The following is an 18,210-nucleotide window of genomic DNA, read 5'->3' on the forward strand; positions in this document are numbered from 1 at the left end:
TCCGAGATTATACTCAGTGATATCTGTGGTGAAAAAAAATTTCAGGTAGTAGTTAAAAAAATTCAGATTACACTGGGTGATATCTGGATTATAATTATAATCTGGATTGTTCTAGCTACTATCTGAAATTTTTTTTCACTCAATATAATCTTGGATAATATCCAGTGTCATCTTGTTCTTTCCATGTGCTTTGCTTAAAATTTTATTATCTGTCTCTAAGGATATTTAATAAAAAAAAAAAAAAAGAACAAGTTTCAACGTACCTAATAAATATGACTTGTCATATTTAATTTTTTGTAAATATCTAAATTAAATGATTTAATATTTCATAATTTTTATTATTATAATAATAAATTTGAAAGATTCACTCAGCTCATTTTTATCAAATTAATTAAGAATAAAATAAAGTTGTATAAAATAATCTTTTTAGATTTAAAATATTTATTATGATGACTTGTAATGGGTGAATAAAAACAATAAGATCTTACTTAAAAATTTTTCTTAATATTTTCAGCGAAAAATAACCCAGCAGTTCCTTGACCTCATTCCTTAGAGCAAACAAAACGCATGAGAGATAAAAGAAGACAAATAATAAATAAAAGGAATGACTGAAAAATACGAGGTCTCAAAAAGCTACATACAAGAGAAAACGAGTATCTTGATTTAAAAAGAGACACTGTTATGGCGACTGAGACTGAGAGAGATGTGATGTTACGTATGTGAAATTCCATCATCAAAAGTAAGGAACGTATGCATGTGTGTTAATATGTATATGACTAAGTAACGTGTGTATGTGAAGTAGGTAGACGAGCGATCGATTCTATCGTAACTAGTAGCAGCTTGATGCCTCGTGGTTGGGTTTTTGGCGCAACTATCTGCGTCCTCGTTATTACCAAGTGATGTCGCAGTGAAAAAAAAGGAAGCGAGGCAAAAAATAATGGTTACAATTTATGAAAATCAAGTTAGCGTACATTTAGAAATTTTTTATTGAAAAAATTTCAATTTAACAATTAAAAAAAATTGCACATGTCAAAAACTTGAAAAACTACAAGTGCATTTTTTTAGAAATATCTTTTTAGTTGTAATTTAATTAATAAAAAAAATTAAAATTAAGTTAGTCGACATTTTAAAATTTTTATCAATTTTTTAATAATACTAAAGTTAGCCGACGTTTTTAATTTTCTTTTTTTAATTATTAAATTAGAACTAAAAAATATTTTTTAAAAATTTCACGTATTGTTTTTCAAGTTTTTTACAAATGAAAATTTTTTTTTATTTTTTTGTAATCATTTTTTTAGTAAAAAAAAATTCTAAAAATTTTGAAGATATCGGCTCTTAATTTTCATAATTTTTTATTGAAAAAATGTCAATTAAACAATTAAAAAAAAATTGCACATGTAAAAAACTTGACAAACTATAAGTGCATTTTTTTAGAAATATCTTTTTAGTTGTAATTTAATTAATAAAAAAAATGAAAAATTTTTTTAATTAAAGAATTATTACAAAAAAATAAAAAAAAATTTTTTTCATTCGTTAAAAACTTCAAAAACTATAAGTGCAATTTTTTAAAAATATTTTTATTTATAAATTAATAAATTAAGCAAAATAAAAAAATCAAAAATGTCGGCTAACTTTATTATTATCTGCTAACTTAAGTGTCATTACAATATGAAAATGAAGTTAGCCTTTTAGAAATTTTTTATTGAAAAAATTTCAATTAAACAATTTAAAAAAAAAAATTGCACATGTAAAAAACTTGAAAAACTATAAGTGCATTTTTTTAGAAATATCTTTTTAGTTAAAAAAAAAATTCAAAAATTTTTAGACGTATGCTAGCTTCAGGTATTACAATTTGTCCAGCGTGAATCACTCCTAATGCACTCGAGAGAACAATATGTTGCACAGTAGGTATTTTTATATTTATGTGTTCTCTTATATTTTTTTCCAGCTCCATTTATTATAGATCCACTTCTATACCCGGCAAATAAAATGTATGCGGTAAAAGCTAAAAGCAAAAGCAAAAATTCAGCAGACGAAAAAAGGGACGAAGAAGCTTATCCGCTTTTCGGGACGCCTATTCACATGTACACCCACATTTGGGAGCAAGCAAGTTGAGGGGCGCAAACAAATTTGCACAAATCTGCATGAAGGGTTGGTGGCATCGCGGGAACACGAGTGCCAGGGAGGTTTCTCATTCAGCCGGCGGTCAAGCTGGTTCAGTACTCAGTTACTCAGCATACCTATACCGGTCTACCCTACTCCTGTATTTGCCAGTCGCTGTATTCGCCCGAGCTCTGCGTTCGCGCAAGGGTGGAAAAGTGAGACAAAGACAGCACCAGCGGAGTGAGTAAGAGAATAACCATTACGAGGGTAGGGGTTGCGAGTCTACGAGCAGAAGCGAGGAGACGACGGCGTTAGTCTCGCCCCGGGTAAAGTTACTGATGCTGCGTCAAGCGTGCTCCAGTCCTTGTAATTCTCGAGTCTTCGAGATGATGCTGGTAAGGGCTGGCTCGACGACTCACCAAAGTAACAAACATTTGGACTGGTGTTTCAGACACCTTTACACGGTTAAACATCATCTGTGATGAGAAACTCGCCTGATTTTAATTATCCAAAAAATCTAAATTGTTTAAAGTGCTAAAACACGCGTAATATAAATATATAATTAAAATTATAAATACCTAGACACCATGTCGAGCAAGTCGAGGAGTTATGACGGGCTTGGTCAATACCCGATATTAATATTGTGTGCCTTGCTACTGTTGTTATAACAAACTTTTATTATCACTATTATTTTATCTGGTGTTGTTCCTCTGGCATTATTTATTGTTCCTGAATAAGTTCTACTGCTCATGCGTTTATTTTTTATTCAAAAACTTGACACAATTGCGGTTCTGATATCTCAAAAGGTCCCACGTGTCCGTGTGTGTGCTATTTTTTTACACGTGTGTATATATGTCAATGAATAGAGATACATTTTTTAATAACTATAATTATTATTTTTATTTTTTTAGATAGAAAAATAAAAATTTTAATTAAGTTTGCTGACATTTAAAAATTTTTTTTATTGAAAAAATTATTATAAAAAAAATTCAAAACGTCGGCTAATTTTAGCAAAAAATAATGAAAATTAAGTTAGCCGACATTTAAAAATTTTTAGAATTATTTTTATTTAAAAAATTATAAAAAAAATTCATTGAAAAACTGAAAGTGCAATTTTTAAAAAATATTTTTTTGTTCTAATTTAATTATTAAAAAAGAACGTCGGCTAACTTTAGTATTATAAAATAATGAAAATTAAGTTAGCCGACATCTAAAAATTTTTTTTTATTGAAAAAATTATAAAAAAATAAAAAAAAAATTAATTTGTAAAAAACTTGAAAAATTGAAAGTGCAATTTTAAAAAAATATTTTTTTGTTCTAATTTAATTATTGAAAAAAAATTAAAAACGTCGGCTAACTTTAGTATTATAAAATGTACCAATAATAATGTAATATAATTTATTAATTGACTGCAGAATAACGTCCCCTAACAGCCAGAAGATACATAAAGTGTTACAGAGTGTGTGAAAAAATTAAATATTAAGATATAACATTTCTATATAAAATTATTTTAAAATGAAAAAATATTATTTGGTTTATCATCAGAATGCACATAAGGTTACATACAACCTAACAAGAAAATAATAATAATAATGAAATAATTTGGAAGTAGATGACAGCTCGAAGCAAAATAAACTCAGGTAAAATAAATCGTTACTCAAATAATCACATGAAGCGTTATAATGTGACAAGATTAGCCGGTAGATTATCATCATCATCATCACCTTGGATTTCAACAGAGAACCGATACTACCAAGGTTCAACTGGAATAGGTAGTACAGAGGGGAAATGACGGCTAACTGTGAAAAAACGTTTCTCTCCTTAGCTTCACCTCTGAAGGTAAAAAAAAAAAAATTCTTAATCAACCAAGTGAATAATTCCAGCAAGCTGGCAGCAAGATGGAGTTGCGCACTATTACTGCTGGGACTGACATCAAGACTACCAGCAGTTACAGGACATTGCGACCTGGCAGAATTGACCTGCCGTGACGGGCGATGTGTCCCTTTGGACGCCTACTGCAACGGGAGAGACGACTGCGGAGACGGAAGCGACGAGCCAGCACTCTGCACGCCCTGCAACAGGACCTACAATGGTCGAGAGGGTCGTACCTACGAGCTAGATCTTCCCCGGCCGACTGAAGCTCGGCTGCCGTTCCTCTGCCACTTGACCTTCACAGCCAGCGGACCAGGTCACGGAGAACTGGTCCAGTTGCTGTGGGACGCTTTCAGCATCGGACGTCTGGAAACAGTTAACGGGGACTCTAACGAGCCGTTCTACTCAAGCTGCCCGGAGGGGTCTCTCCAGTTGGCTGAGCTCGGGAAACCCTTCACCGGCGGATCGTGGTGCGGTCCCGGTGAAGGAAGGGCTTCCTATTACAGCGAGACTAGCACGGTCACTGCATCAATCAGACTGTTCCACGCACCCTCGGCAGTTCCGTTTGAATTCCGGCTCCGCTATCGCTTCATTTCTCGCAATGAAGCTGTTGCAAGGCTGGGAGAGCCTGGACTTACCATAGAGCGAGGGTCACCAGTACCTGGTACTTACTGCTCACGCAATTTTTATGAGTGCCACAAGAAGCAGTGCAGGGTCCAGAGTCCTAATTATCCTGGAGAGTATCCTAGGAACGCTAGTTGCTTAATTACTGTCAGGCAAAAATTTGTGCCGACTTGCAAGCACGCAATGATTTCTATTAAAGCTGCTAGTGGAGCTAATGCTATCAATAGTGGAGCTTCTATTCTTCACCGAGGATTGCCGAGTTCATCTTCTTCTTTTAACAATACTCTGTACAATAATTCTTCATCTTCTTCAATAGATCTCCACAACAATGGGAATCATTCGCTAGCTCATACAAGTCATAATAATATTAATAATAATATTAATAATTACACCAGCAAATTGAGCGTCTGGCAGGATTGTCCACCAGAAAAAGACCGTCTGGTGTTCCGAGACGGGCCGAGACTTGAAGATCCTATTCTTCTGGTGTACTGCGGGGGACCTCTGCCGAGAATAACAGCCAGAGGACCCGCGATGCTCATTGAGTTCCGCAGCTCGCCTCTTGCTATTCCCCTGGGATCTTCACCTTTGCGAGTCGAGCTGCAAGTCCCTGTGGTTTATGTCGACTCGGACGGGCTAGATTACGCCCGGGGCGAGCAAGGCTGTCACTTCTTCGTAAACGACACCAGTAAACGCAGTGGGATTCTACGTGCGCCGCAGCACACTCTTCCTCTGGGCTCCATCTGCACCTGGAATATCAAAGGGTCGGTCGGTGATAAAATTTGGTTTTATTTTTCGTCGTTCACTCAAAGAGATTTGACTGGTGGGTCGGATAATAATGCGAGTTCTTTTAGAAAAGAAAATAGGTATGATAGGAATGATAATAATGATAATCATAATCGGTGCGCTATTAAAATGACCCTCTGGGATGGACCACCTACTACTGGTATTTCTATAGCTTCCCTTTGTGATGATACGCCGCGATTATGCGCCCATGCTGCTTTGAGAAACTCCACTAGAAGCACTCGACCCTGTACACTGCTAGAAAGTTATATTACTATTACACCCACGCTTACATTGAGGATGGAAGCCCACTACGGGACCGCTCTGCGTACTGTTAATTTTCAGGTAAATAATTAACTCAAACATCTGCTTACTTGTGAATTAATTACTGTTATTAAATGCTAATGCATTACTTTTAATTATAACTTTGGTGGAGTTATTTATTTTTGAAATTTTGAGGATAAGCTTCAAGTAATATGTGTTTATGGTTGGTTGATTGTTAATTCAATTGTTTGAAGGGTTTTGAGTAAGAAACTTTTTTGATGATTGAATTAATTTTGTCAAAAAATTAGTAATTAAAACAATATTGCTCATTATTTTAGAAAATTAGTGAGAGAAAAGAAAAAAAAAATTATTTTTTTATAATTACTAGCAACCTTGCAGTCACTATGCGACATCCGTGACTTGTGAACTATAAAAAATTAAAATTGAGCTTTGTTAAATAATGAATTTGGTTAAATTGCACTGTACTTTGACGTTTTTAAAAATATAAGCTCATCCCGATGTTACAATCATAAAGAGCTTTCATTTGAGTACCCACATATATTTTTGATATATTTTTCATATATACATATATATAATATATATAAATATATGAAAAATTGATGTGGGTACTCAAATGAAAGCTCTTGATGAGTGTAACATCGGGATGAGCTTATATCTTTAAAAATGTCAATAGTTCACAAGATACAAGGTCGTTTTTTAATTATGTTAAATTGCACTGTACCTTCTCAACTATTGACATTTTCAAAGATATATAAGATAAGCTTATCTCGATGTTATACTCGTCAAAAGCTTTTATTTGAGTACCCACATGCATTTTTGATATATTTTCATATATACATATATATATATAATATATATAAATATATGAAAAATTGATGTGGGTACTCAAATAAAAGGTTTTGATGAGTGTAACATCGGGATGAGCTTATATCTTTAAAAATGTCAATAGTTCGCAAGATACAATGTCGTTTCTTAATTATGTTAAATTACACTGTACTTTTTTAAATATTGACGTTTTTAAAGATATAAGCTCATCCCGATGTTACACTCATCAAGAGCTTTCATTTGAGTACCCACATGTATTTTGATATATTTTTCATATATACATATATATAATATATATAAATATATGAAAAATTGATGTAGGTACTCAAATGAAAGGTCTTGATGAGTGTAACATCAGGATGAGCTTATATCTTTAAAAATGGAAATATTTTACAAGATAAAAGGTCATTTCTTAACTATGTATCTAGATAGTATTTTAGAATGCAGCCTAAATACTTACAATAAATTAACTATCGGTAAGAATGAAATGAAACCTTAAAAAGGAATAAATTCCAAGACCTTTGCAATGACAATAAATTTCACTAAAAAAATTGATTTTATCATATGAATATCCTTGAAACAAAATTTTTCTTATTCGCTTAATTATTTAGATTAATTAGAAAAAAAATAGTATCAAAATTATAGACTAAAACTTTCTCGTTGACTTTAAAAAAAACTTTTCAAAATTACTTGACAAATATGCGCATAACTTTTCAACAATAAAACGCAAAAGTTGTTGAATAATAAATAAAAAATTATGAAAGTGAGAATGGGATGAGATAAAATATCTCGCCACTAAACACATACTAGTTGAACGTATCCTGGCGAAGAAATGAAATAATTACTGAAGAAAGAGATTTAAAAAGTAATGTTAGAGTGATGTATGTACAAGTATACTGTACTAACATAATGAATTACTTTCAGGCTCGTTACGAATTCATCTCGACTCTCCAGGGTGGTGAAGCCTGGGGTGAAGGACCTTGCAGCCGTGTCTGGCGAAAAGTCAAAAGTGGTGAAGTAATGTCACCGAGGGACGTAAGGCTGTACGGGCGAGGAGGAAAATCAAAATTGGAATGCTCGTATCGCATTGAAGCGGGCGTAGGCGAACGAATAAGACTGACAATCCACAACGTAAGTGTTGGTGACGCGACAAATTGCATAAGCGAATTGGATATTCACTCGAGTCGACCGAAATGTCTTCCCGACATCGATACCCGGGAAGCTAAACTTACATTATACGAAGCGCCATGGCGCGATGTCAAGCTACCCCGGGCATGTCTCTGCGACAATACTTCTCACTTGCCTCTCACTTACATATCGGTTGGAAAAGCGCTCGAGTTGACATTTTTGGTGGATGAACAAGCGCCTTACGAAGACTTTGAAACTCTTTTCTTCTATGCTAGTTTTGAGCTGATTCGCGTGCCCGACTGCCCCAGAAAGCATCGTCTCCGTGGAGAAGGTGAGAAAACTACTCTGCTAAGTGACAATAGATATAAGCTGATTTATTGTTATTGTTGTTGCTGTTTAGCTCTTACTACCACCTATTTTTTTTATTTACTGTACAGTCCGCAAACTTTTAAATTGAAAATAATACCGACTAGATGGTGTATGTAGATAGATTACTAGCAAAACTGTCGATACTCTCTGAACAAGGTACTTACTGATAAACCACTTATACTTTAAATCTCGGTGTAATATCTCTCTATCTAGCTGATATATCTATGTAGGGTGGGATCAGTCCGAGTGTCTAGTGTATTAGTTATTAGTTATTAGTTACGGTTTTGGACTTTTAGTAAATATCTATGATATTTGTGATTATCAACTTTTAGTGAGCTGGAATTTAAAATAGAATTTTTATCAACTATTCTAGATTTTTTTTTTGGAAAATTAAATCATCAATTTTTATTTTTATCCACAATTTTTTATTTTACAAACTAGATTATATTTTTAATTAATAATCTATTTTATATAAAAAATATAATTGTAATTGTAGAGAAAAATTTTTCTTAGTTGGATTTAAAAATTTTTTTTAAAGATTTTTTTTTTGGAAAATTAATCCGGTATTGAATCCTCAATTTTATCAAAAATCAATATTCTACCAGTTTAAAATTTTTAATTTTATAAACTCGATTATATTTTTGATTAGTAATCTATTTTATATAAAAAATAAAATTGTAATTATAAAAATAGTTTTTCGTGGTTGTATTTAAAAATTTTCTTTCAGTGAATTATTATAGTTTTATTATATATATATATATCTTTTATATCTTTATTGATGATATTAATTGATGACATATTTATATATATATATCTTTTATTGATGATATTAATTTCTAGTGAGCTGGAATTCAAAATGGAATTTTTATCAACTATTCTATATTTATTTTTGGAAAATTAATCCAGTATTAAAAACTCAATTTTATCAAAAATTAATATTTAAGTTTACAATTTTTTATTTTACAAACTGGATTATATTTTTGATTAGTAGTCTATTTTATATAAAAAATGAAATTGTAATTATAGAGAAAAATTTTTCTTAGTTGTATTTAAAAATTTTATTTCAGTGAATTATTATAGTTTTATTAAATATATCTCTTATTGATGATATTAACTTCTAGAGAGCTAGAATTCAAAACAAAATTTTTATCAACTACTTTAAAAATTAATATTTCACCAGTTGATTCCATAAAAACTTATAAAATATTTCTTCTCACTCAAGATTAAAAGAGTCTAAAAATTTCTTCTATAAATTACTTTAAAAAAAAAAAAAATTTATCATTTATTTAGTATCAGAAAACTAGTCTTGAAAATAGAGCTTGTAATCTAAGTAGGGTAGAACAAGTATAAGAGCGTCTAAGTATATTAGTGTTCTCTAAATCCAAAGTTTTAATAAATATATGACATATTAATGTAGTTTAAGTGATGTAGGTAGTATAAGGCGTATCCACTTAGCTAGCATGGTATTATAATCAATCAATCAGACAAGTCCTTAATTATGTAAACTTATCGACTATTAATTTATTCGGCGCAGGTGGAGAGCTGAGATTCGTGTCCCCACCAGTTTCCATACCGGATATTTACTGCGAGGGGATGCCGTGGCTTGTCGAGGCGAGAGAAAGCCGATCATTATTTGTATTGACGTGGGGATGGTTCCTGCCCCTTGAGCAAGCCACAGAATCATCTTCTCTCTCTCCCTCCTCGGTAACTGCAGCATCATCGGCATCAGCAAGCGGCTCACATCACCAGACATCTCAAGATCCCCCAAAACCATTTGTCAAGTGTCCCACATCAAACAGATTACTTCTGTACTCGGGGTGGCCAACTAAGCTCCTCAAGGTTGTGTGTCCTGCTGAGCCTGGAGCTCGGGATCACACCGTTCATATATTTTCTGAAGAATGGCTGCTGGCTGCTGGAAACTCCGACGAACACTGGCTTTCCCCGGCGCGCCCGGCGTCGCTGCTGGTTGAGTTCGTGTCCAGAGAACCTGGACAGGCTTCGGCTTCTTGGCTGGAGATCTCCAAGAGCCGCTCGGCCCTGCACAGGCAACTACGTCTTCCAGGAAGGACCACTGAAAATGACACCAGCACTGCTGATTGTCTTCACACTTGTCCTGAGCTCGGGGCCTGCATTGCTTCCAGTTTGTGGTGTGATGGACACATTCACTGCCCCTCGGGCCACGACGAGGCCAATTGTGGAAGTGGAGCTCGGTTATTAGGACTACTTCCGCCCGGTATGTGGCTAATCGTCGCTGTTATTTCCGGAATAGTTACTGCCTTTGCGTGTCTTCTCACAATACTTTTGTGCAAGTAAGGAAATTATACATTTTTTTTATTATTGTAATTTTTTATTTCATTTTAGTGCATTTTGTTTCAATTATTCTAAGAGAAAAAATTTATTTAAAAAAAAAAATTAACAATTTAATAAGAAATTACTTTGTGCAAAATTTTTAATAATTTTAGTTTTAGTTCTTCAGCTAAGAAAAAAGAATTTTCAATAAATTAATTTCTTGTAATAATTAATGATAATTATCTATATTATTAAGAGAATAAAAAAAATTTTGTGTCCAGGATAGTCATATGATAAAATCGGTTTATACATAATTAAGGAATGACCTTGTATCTTGTGAACTATTAACATTTTTAAAGATATAAGCTCATCCTGATGCTATACTCAACAAGACCTTTCATTTGAGTACCCACATGCATTTTTGGTATATTTTTCATATATACATATATATAATATATATGAATATATGAAAAATTGATGTGGGTACTCAAATGAAAGCTCTTGATAATTGTAACATCGGAATGAGCTTATATTTTTAAAAACGTCAATATTTAAGAAAGTACAGTGCAATTTAACATAATTAAAAAACGACATTGTATCGTGTGAAATATTGACATTTTTAATGATAGAAGCTCATCCTGATGTTGCACTCATCAAGAGCTTTCATTCGAGTACCCACATCATTTTTTCATATATTTATATATATTATATATATGTATATATGAAAAATATATCAAAATGCATGTGGGTACTCAAATGAAAGCTCTTGATAAGTGTAACATCGGGATGAGCTTATATCTTTAAAAACGTCAATATTTAAGAAAGTACAGTGCAATTTAACATAATTAAGCAATGACCTTGTATCTTGTGAACTATTGACATTATTAAAGTTATAAGCTCATCCTGATGTTACACTTATCAAGACCTTTCATTTGAGTACCCACATCAATTTTTCATATATTTATATATATTATATATATGTACATATGAAAAATATATCAAAAATACATGTAGGTACTCAAATGAAAGCTCTTGATGAGTGTAACATCGGGATGAGCTTATATCTTTAAAAATGTCAATATTTAAGAAAGTACAGTGCAATTTAACAAAAGTCATTATTTAACAAAGCAAAATTTTAATTTTTTATAGTTCACATATTGACTGCGAGGTTGCTAGTTATTTATCAAATTGCTAAATATATATCTAGCTTAAAAATTTTTTTTTACATAATTTGACAACCCAGTCAATTTTCAAATTTTTTATTAATTAATAATATTTATTTATTATTTTTGGTAAGATGGTAAAATTTAATTTTGTTAATTAAAAAAAATTGTTTATTAAAACTCTTAAAATAAAATTTAATACTTTATATTTGTTTGTAATTTACAATAAAAGATTTCATTTTATAGCAGAGGATAAAATATCACATTTGTTAATTAATAAATAATCCGGATTGCCTAGTTATTAAATAAAATAATAATAAAAATAACAGCGCATATATGAATGGATAGAGAATTAAATTCTCTTCAAAAAAACGAAAAGTAACCCATATTGCGTTTGATATTTATGCGAGTGTATTCATAAATTATATATGGATGCATTTTTCCGATAACAATAAAAAGTTTCAACTCATTCAAAGGGTATTTAAATTGCGATAAAAAAAAAAAAAAAAAAACAAAAAAAAACCCCAGCATTAATAGTTAAAATTTCAAATAAAAACATGAACTAAGTATATAAAAGCAAAAAATGTAGAATTAAATAAAAATTTAAGTTAAACTATTATAATAATTTTTTCCAAGTGTTGCATTTACTTTCAGAGTATGAATGAACTTTTTATAATACGAATACTTACACATTTAAATTCAAATTAAATATTTCAGAATAACTCTGAATAAAAGCATTAACTTAAAAAAAAAAAAAAAAATTAATTAATGCAGAAATTAAAATTATAATAATTTATTAATTTATTTTTAGATCAAAGGTTCGTGCTAAGAAGCTATGCTACGACGACGAAGTAAAAAGATCTGGTGCAGTTCCTAGGAGAGCGCCAACTGAAGAGTCTCTATTGGGTTCTTGACAGCAGTCTCCCGGTTTCGTGGAATATATTCACGTCGACCGGGAGACAACGGTTTAGTATTATAGCTCTGGATTTATAGTTTCGTGCAGGTTTGCCGTCCAGTAATTTAACTCGCCGGATCCTTATTTGCAATAATTAATTTTATCGACGACAAACGACGAGGATGATAATTATGGATTCGCACGAAACTTAATCTTTATGTACACGATACTCATACATACAAACATACATAAATTTATATATTACATATATAAATAACGCAATATATAATTGTGTTCACAGTATTTTCGCCTTAATTAAGAATAATCATTATCATCTTTAAAAAATTTATTTTAAAAGTCATCTTCATCTTCATCGTCATTGTCATTAATTTATTTTAAATTTAATTAAGGAAGAAATAAATTGCGGAGGATTTATTATTTAATATAAATGTTTTCACTGTCAGTAACCAAAGAAAAGCTTTAAAGACTAACTGTCGTGGTACAAAGAAAAAATAAATAAACAAAATGATTAAAATCTCAGCGATAAATTTTTAACTGCTAAAGTTAAAAGTTAATCCCGCATACAGCCGTTTATATACACGTGCCCTCAAATTTCTTCTCAGTATAATAAAATAAAAAAATAATAACGAGTAACATTGAAACATAAAAACCATCAAGATGGTTTAAGGGAAGAAATATGTGTAGAAGGGTGTTTTTTAATGCTGGTTTTTTATTAATTTTTTTAAGGTATGAAAATTAATGTTATTTATTGAAACCATCAGGTTATTTTATATATATTTATATCAGTCCATATTTTACGACAATATAACTTAAAAAGTAGCGGAGCTATCAGTTGATACACACCGTAGGTTGTCTTCCGACTTAGCAGTTGGTGTGCACTATGGAAGCCACAATTTTTATCTGAAATTAATGCCACAGAAAAATTACTTTTCTTTATACAATTACGCTGAATACGAACCTCCATCATAAGCGATATTTTTATTTAAGCTATTTTTTTTTTTAATAAACAATGTATGAAAAAATGGTAAAAATCACGACTTAATTTCACAGCCCTCTAAAAAATGAAAATTTTTACTTTATTGGAATTGAGGTTCATATAGAAGATACACATATAAAAAAAGTAATTTTTCTGTGCCATTGATTTCAGATAAAAATTGTGGCTTCCATACTGCACACCAACTGCTAAGTCGGAAGACAACCTACGATGTGTATCAGCTGATATCTCTGCTATTTGTTAAATTATATTGTTGTTTAATACGAAAAAATACTCATAAATATATCTATAAAATAACCTGATAGTTTTAATAAATAATATTAATTTTTTATACCTTAAAAAAATTAATTAAATTCAACATGAAAACGGCCTTCTACACGTATTTCCCCCTTAATATATTATAAATATAATATATAAAATAAAAAATAAAAATTGACATATTATAGGGGTACATAAAAATCAAGTTAAGCAAAGTCATCATATTTAATGCCCGTTATTAATTCCAAAACGTTGGAAAGTATCGTAGAGATTATATAGCTGGAACTAAAAAGTCATAAAAATTACTTACCTACACTATTTTATTCCTTTAAAACTCTAGCGCTGGTCTTTAAAACGCGTGTCTTATAGAAATATAAGTAAAGACATTAAATATAGCGAAAGACATTAAAAGTTTGAGCTAAAGGATTAGAAAGATTAAGTACTAGCGTTATTAATTTAGAGTACTTTATAAAAAAGAGTGAGAGGTTGTAAGCGATTATAAAGTTGTTTAATAAAATACAATATTGTATAAGTATATGAGAAAAGTAGAGATAGAAGAGTTTTATTTCGGATGATGAAGATGATATGAAAACGGATTTGATAAGTCGACCATTAAATACTGGATATTTATGTCTTAAGTAATACGTACTAAATGCTACGTAATATATTTATACAATCAAATACACCGAAAATGATTATTACGATGGAATTTCGGAGAAGAGTTTTTTGTTTTGTTTTATTACAAGCTCTAGCTCGCACATGTACCACTTTTAATTATATGTAATGATAGTTTCATTTGGGTAATACTCTTGTCTGATTATCTTATACACTGAGAAAAAATAATTCTTGAGTAAAATATGAAGATTTTTGTGACAAGAATTTTAATTTGTTGTAAATTATTAACAATTTAATTTTTAGCTGAAGAATCTTACATAATTAAGAAATGACGTTGTATCTTGTAAAATATTGATATTTTTAAAGATACAAGCTCATCCCGATGTTACACTCATCGAGACCTTTCATTTGAGTACCCACATCAATTTTTCATATATTTTATATATTATATATATATGTATAGATGAAAAATATATCAAAATGCATGTGGGTACTCAAATGAAAGCTCTTGATGATTGTAACATCGGGATGAGCTTACATCTTAAAAAATATCAATAGTTAAGAAAGTACAGTGCAATTTAACATAATTTGACATAATTTTTTAACATTTGACCTCGTATCTTCTGAACTATTGATATTTTTAAAGATATAAGCTCATCCCGATGTTACACTCATCGAGACCTTTCATTTGAGTACCCACATCAATTTTTCATATATTTTATATATTATATATATGTATATATGAAAAATATATAAAAATTGCATGTGGGTACTCAAATGAAAGCTCTTGATGAGTGTAACATCGGGATGAGTTTATATCTTTAAAAACGTCAGTATTTAAGAAAGTACTGTGCAATTTAACAAAAGTCATTATTTAATAAAGCAAAATTTTATTTCTTCAGTTAAAAAATTAAATTGTTAAAAATTTACAACAAATTAAATTCTTGCCACAAAAATCTTCATTTTTTTCAAAAGAATTAATTTTTCTCAGTGTACATAACATTAATTATTAATTAATATAAAATGTAAATTAAAATAAGAAGTACTGTGTATTGTGAAGATGATATTCATTAACGCGAGTAATGATTATGATTAATAGATAAAAATTTTTAACGGCCTTCTCGCCGTTTTCAATGAATTTCATTCATCTATAAATACATACGTATATTCATAACAGTTTAATTAAAATAATAATAATAATTATAATTAAAAGCTGAGAAAAATGTATTAATGATGCATATTGTACGTGTGTGCCTACGCGTCTATATGTGAATAGATTTTGGCTGTGATAAAACGTATGAGTGCTGTTATTTATTTAAAAATTGTGCGTTTGCTGGAGTTTTTATTATTGTTAACTCTTCTCCTCTACTTTGCGCCTCAATCAACAAACTTTCATTAGTTTTAAATGATAAAAATTATGTATATTTCATTATAAATATATATATTATATATATATATATATAGAGTTACTTATATGCACCATTTATATTTAGAGAAGAATATAATAAGATGTAATGTTACAATGCAATAGAATTTCACACTCGCGTGGTACTTTTAAAGTATATATTATGATAAAAAATGTAAGCTCAAGTTAATGGTTGAATGAAAATTTTATTATCATAAAAAAAAATAAAAAAAAAAAGTCATTACAAATCGTTGGATCAAAATATAATTAATTAAAAAATCATAACTCGTTAAATTTATCGAAATTTATTATATTATAAATTATAACTAAAAATAATTACTGTCAAGTTACTAAATCATAAATTATTGTCGAGAGCTCATCTTTTTTCCATTATCAGAGACTATAATTATAATTATTAATTATAATATATAAGATATATATTATAGGAATATGTAGATAAATTATAATAGTATAGTTTAAGGAAGAAATAAATGTTAAAGTAAAAAGAAAGCCAAAGAAGAAAAGTAACGAGATCAAATAACAATGAAAAGTATTAAATGTTCAGGAATAATAATAATAATAATAGTAATAAAAGTGTACGTAATAAAAAGGGGTCAAAAAACTAAACTAATATATGTGAATAAATATATAATAATAATAAAAGAAGAAGAAAAACATGACACAGTCACTATCTAACGGAAGATCAACATTAGATTTATGTACTCTTTTTTAATTAGTTATTATTACAACGATCAATATTATTATTGATTTTATAATTTAGCATTGTGCTGTACACTTTATAACTTCAACGATTAATTATTAATACGAAGCTGAAAAAGTACGACTGCCATTTGAAATAACTCAGTATTTATTCGAATAGATATTATATATAAAATTTATTTTAGCGAGCAGAAAAATTATAGAGAGAGTAAATCGTAATTATTACATTTATTATAAACTTAATGAATGAAGTGAACGTAACATAGGATTTTTTCAGCACCTTGAGTTTTAATTTTATATAATACCTACTTAGAGATTAGATTATATTATTATTTTTAGATTTGTCATCACTGCACTTGTACAATAGATACTTTCGACGAAAATCAACTTGAAATAAATAAAACTATTATAATTAATATTATGTCTTTTTTATTTGCTATTTTTTTATTGTAAAAAATTGATTTTCTTAATTCATAAAAAATTTTTTTTAATTATTGTAACAAAATAAACATAACTAAGAAATTTTTTTATAACTTCTTAGCAATTAAATATTATAAAAAAAATTTAAAAAAAAAATTCTACATGTGAAAATTTAGAAAAAAATTATTAGAAGCTTTTTTTTTAATGTAATTAATTTTTTTTTTTTTTTAATTATTGTAACAAAATAAAGTTAACTAAGAAATTTTTTTATAACTTCTTAGAAATTAAATTATGATGAAAAAAATTTAATAAAAAAATTTCATATGTGAAAATTAAAAAAAAAAATTATTAGAAGCTTTTTTTTTTAATGTAGTTAATTTTTTTTTTAATTATTGTAACAAAATAAAGTTAACTAAGAAATTTTTTTATAAATTCTTAGCAATTAAATTATGATGAAAAAAATTCCACACATAAAAATTAAAAAAAATTTTTAGAAGCTTTTTTTTTAATGTAATTCATTTTTTTTTTTTTTTTTTAATTATTGTAATAAAATAAAGTTATTTAAGAAATTTTTTTATAAATTCTTAGCAATTAAACTATAATGAAAAAAATTTAATAAAAAAATTCCACATATAAAAATTAACAAAAAATTATTAGAAGCTTTTTTTTTAATGTAATTAATTTTTTTTTTAAATTATTGTAACAAAATAAAGTTAACTAAGAAATTTTTTTATAACTTCTTCGCAATTAAATTATCATGAATAAAATTTAATGAAAAAATTCCACTTATGAAAATTAAAAAAAAATTATTAGAAGTTTTTTTTTATGTAATTAATTTGTTATAAAATTTGACAGCTGTCAGCTGACTTCAGTATCATAATTATTAAAAAAATTCCACATTTAAAAATAAAAAAAAAATTTATTATTAGAAATTTTTTAAAGAATTTTTTTCTTGCAATTTTTTTTATAAAAATAAAAAAAATTGATAGTTTTCAGCTAACTTCAGTATAAGTACAAAAAAAAATAAAACCCACCTCTTTTTTTCAGAATATGAAACTCTAAATAATTACACGGAGAGTTTCTCCCTTGAAGTTAAATTAAAATTCATGAAGCAAATAATTCAAGCGCTGAAGTAATGAATGCAGAAACAAGCGGCGTATGTGAACGATAATTATCAATTTGAAAAAACAACCACAAAAATATGCTCCAGGTGAGGCTCGAACTCACAACCCCGGCATTGCTCACGTATCACTGTCTTATAAGTACCGTGCGCTAACCAATTGCGCCACTGGAGCAGTTGAGGTTCGAGAGCAAAACATTTATATAACAGCGTAGACTGTCACCGCACATGAAAACAATAATTATTTCATCAACACACTCCTTCAAGAAAGTATTTTAGTGATCTAAATGACATTATTAATAATTAAATTATGAATCTAAACAA

At 29.2% G+C, this 18,210-nt stretch overlaps 1 protein-coding gene and 1 non-coding gene across 2 annotated transcripts; one reads left to right on the forward strand and one right to left on the reverse strand.

Moving 5' to 3' along the window:
• The first annotated feature begins 1,861 nt into the window (after positions 1 to 1,861).
• Positions 1,862 to 13,618, forward strand: LOC123259598. The gene is made up of 5 exons (XM_044720192.1): positions 1,862 to 2,945; positions 3,519 to 5,724; positions 7,414 to 7,948; positions 9,521 to 10,295; positions 12,250 to 13,618. The coding sequence occupies exons 2-5, from the start codon at positions 3,892 to 3,894 to the stop codon at positions 12,350 to 12,352; spliced, it is 3,246 nt and encodes a 1,081-aa protein (XP_044576127.1). The 5' UTR covers positions 1,862 to 2,945; positions 3,519 to 3,891; the 3' UTR covers positions 12,353 to 13,618.
• Positions 13,619 to 17,968: 4,350 nt separating this feature from the next.
• Trnai-uau lies at positions 17,969 to 18,061 on the reverse strand. The gene is given in 2 exon segments: positions 17,969 to 18,004; positions 18,024 to 18,061. It is a non-coding gene; the product is annotated as a tRNA-Ile (tRNA).
• Positions 18,062 to 18,210: the final 149 nt, after the last annotated feature.

The sequence above is a fragment of the Cotesia glomerata genome, linkage group LG2 (genome assembly GCF_020080835.1).
Source record: "Cotesia glomerata isolate CgM1 linkage group LG2, MPM_Cglom_v2.3, whole genome shotgun sequence".
Lineage (NCBI taxonomy): Eukaryota > Metazoa > Arthropoda > Insecta > Hymenoptera > Braconidae > Cotesia > Cotesia glomerata.